General features: G+C 48.2%; 1 protein-coding gene across 1 annotated transcript in view; it reads right to left on the reverse strand.

Annotated features, from left to right (window-relative positions):
- The window catches only part of PTRHD1 (peptidyl-tRNA hydrolase domain containing 1), a 5,124-nt gene extending 2,928 nt beyond the window's left edge, over positions 1-2,196 (reverse strand). Inside the window, exon 1 of the mRNA XM_003787437.3 lies at positions 1,945-2,196. Coding sequence (XP_003787485.1) covers positions 1,945-2,196 — 252 coding nt within the window. The remainder of the gene's footprint in view (positions 1-1,944) is intronic.
- Between the last annotated feature and the right edge of the window lie 386 nt (positions 2,197-2,582).

Genomic DNA, 2,582 nt, shown 5'->3' on the forward strand with positions numbered 1-2,582 from the left:
TTCATATCATAAATTGTTTCCTCATTTCATTGACTGTATGACTTCTCTTATATTGTTTGTTTGACTTTCCATAAGATTGTTATTTTGAATTCCGTTTCATGTGTTTCATAAATATTCTTTACTTTAGGGTCTGTTATTAAAAAAAAAAAAAAAAAAAGAACCTTACCAGTATTTTAAAATATGTACTGATTTATACCCCTGGTGTCTGGTATTTCTGATGCTAGTTTCAATTTATACTAGGGTTTTTAACATTTGTTTTCAAATAATTTTGTGCTACACCCAGGTAAATATAACAATTAAGTTCATGAATTCATCCTAGAAAAAGTGCCACATACCTCACTGGGGAATATCACTACAGTGACTTGACGTACTCCCCTTGGGAAGCTATGCAGTGACGCCAGCACCTAGTCCACCCTTCAGAGCAATTTTGGAACTGTTGCTGGAATACCCATCAGAGCTGTCATTGTATTACCCTTGATGTCCTGAATGTCTTCAGAATGTCCTCAGAATGTCTTCCTTTCAGTATTTCCTTTATCTTTTGGTAAAGAAAAAAGTCACTGGGGGCCAGAACAGGAGAGATGGTGTTCAAATACAGTTGTTTATTGGCTAAAAAGTCCCTCATTAAGAGTGCCCTGTAAGCCGGTGCACTGTCATTATGCAAGTGAAATGAAAAGTCATTTTTGTCTAACTTTTTCATGCAGCCTTTTCAGCGCTTCCAACTAATCAAACTTGGTTAACTGTCTAGTCAGTACAAATTCATGATGAACAATCCCTCTGATATCAAAAAAGTTAGCAACATTGTTTGGACTCCTGATTTGGATTGGCAGAACTTTTCTGGTCATGGAGAATTGGCTGACTTCCATTGTGCACTTTGATGCTTTGTTTCATGGTAGTATGAGTAGACCATGTTTCACCACCTGTGATAACACAGCCCAAAACATCATCTTGCCTCTCCAAAAAGCCTTGGCAAACTTCAACTCTCCCTTGCTTTTGTTCATCAGTGAGCTCCTTCGGGACCATTCTTGCACACACCTTTCTCATGCCAAGATTTTCAGTTAAGATTTTTCTAACCGTTTCTCTATCAATGTTTACTTGGTCTGCTATGCTTCTCACAGTTAGCCGACGATTTTGATGCACAATTCGACAAATTTTTGCAATGTTTTCATCAGTTCTGCTGGTCACCGGCCGCCCTGACCTCTCTTCATCAGTGACTCTTTCCCTCCCCTCAGAAAAACGTTTAATCCATTTGTACACTGCTGTTTTCTTCATGGCATTATCCCCATAAACTTGGGCTAACATGTCCCTGATTTCACTTCCACTCTTGCCAAGTTTAACAAGAAATTTAATGTTTGTTCGCTGCTCTAATTCAAGCTCTGACATTCTGGCCCGGGCACACAAAAACAAAAACCACAAAAATGAAGGCTACTCAGCAAGACACCACCACAGTGGACAGGAGCACAGCGGTGAGACACTGCTATGCCAAGGTTATGAAACCTTACCGAGTGGTTTGTTCAGTGCTGCCAATGGAAGCGCCCAGCGAATTGAACTGTCAGACAGCTACTTCAGTTCGACTTCACTTTGCACCGTCCCCTTGACAGTAGGGTACTCTGTGTTCTTATCCCTCCTGGTACGGTTTCGCTGGAGGTCAGTACTTCTGCGAACAGCTTTCAAAGGCCCGGACACAGAAGCCACCAGTCCCTGGTGAGCCCGGTGAGACTGCGGAGAAGCCTTAACAGCGGACACAATGTCCACTCTTCAAACAACCAGGCCCTGCCCAAGGGAGAGCTCCCTGGAAGCAGAACACTTACCCAAACCTAGATGTTTAAGAGTCCTCCTCACTCACGCCACACCCACTCCACCAAGTTAGGCCTTTCAACCCCAAACGAAACCCACTTCCGGTCTCGCGTCCTCAGCGTCCCCACCCCCCCCGCCCCGGAGCCTCACCTCGAGCACGACTTTGCGCATGTGCTCCAGCTCCCGGAGGTAGGCGGCGGTGTGCGGGTGGTCGCGGTGAACGTGCAAGGCCGCGGTGGCCGCGTGACAAGCCTGCGCTACCAATGCGCCCGCCGGCCAAGAGAACGGAGCCTGTGATAGATCCTTTCGTAACACCAAGTATTGTATCAGGACCCGCTGGTCCGCCCAGGAGGCCGCCATCTTCCTCACCTCCCGGAAGGCCGGACCAACTCCCCGATGCATGCTGGGACCAGGGAGGGGCTCTGGGCGCCGCCATGATTTTGTACGGCGGGAGCGCAAGGCACGCCGGGAGAGATTAGATCAGTTTTGAAGACGAAGACGGCGGGAACTGTCAGCATGAACAAGGGGAGGGAAGGTTAGGGGAAGGAAGCCCCAAGGACCGGCTGAACTGTGACCACAGTGGCGGGCTGAATGACTTTTTAGAAAATCTAGTGGACCAAAGGGCGCCGTGCCCTCGAGAGCGCACCGGAGGCGGGGAGGTAAGTGTGGACACGGCGGAGTAGGTCCTGGGGAACCCGCGGGCGGGTCAGGGAAGGGGACGTGGGTTATCCCGGGGCCGAGGGGACGTGCCTGAGGGCGGAGAAGTAAGTGTGGACACGGCAGAGTAG

The sequence above is a fragment of the Otolemur garnettii genome, unplaced genomic scaffold, assembly GCF_000181295.1.
Source record: "Otolemur garnettii isolate 467f Iridium unplaced genomic scaffold, OtoGar3 scaffold00022, whole genome shotgun sequence".
Taxonomy (NCBI): Eukaryota; Metazoa; Chordata; class Mammalia; order Primates; family Galagidae; genus Otolemur; species Otolemur garnettii.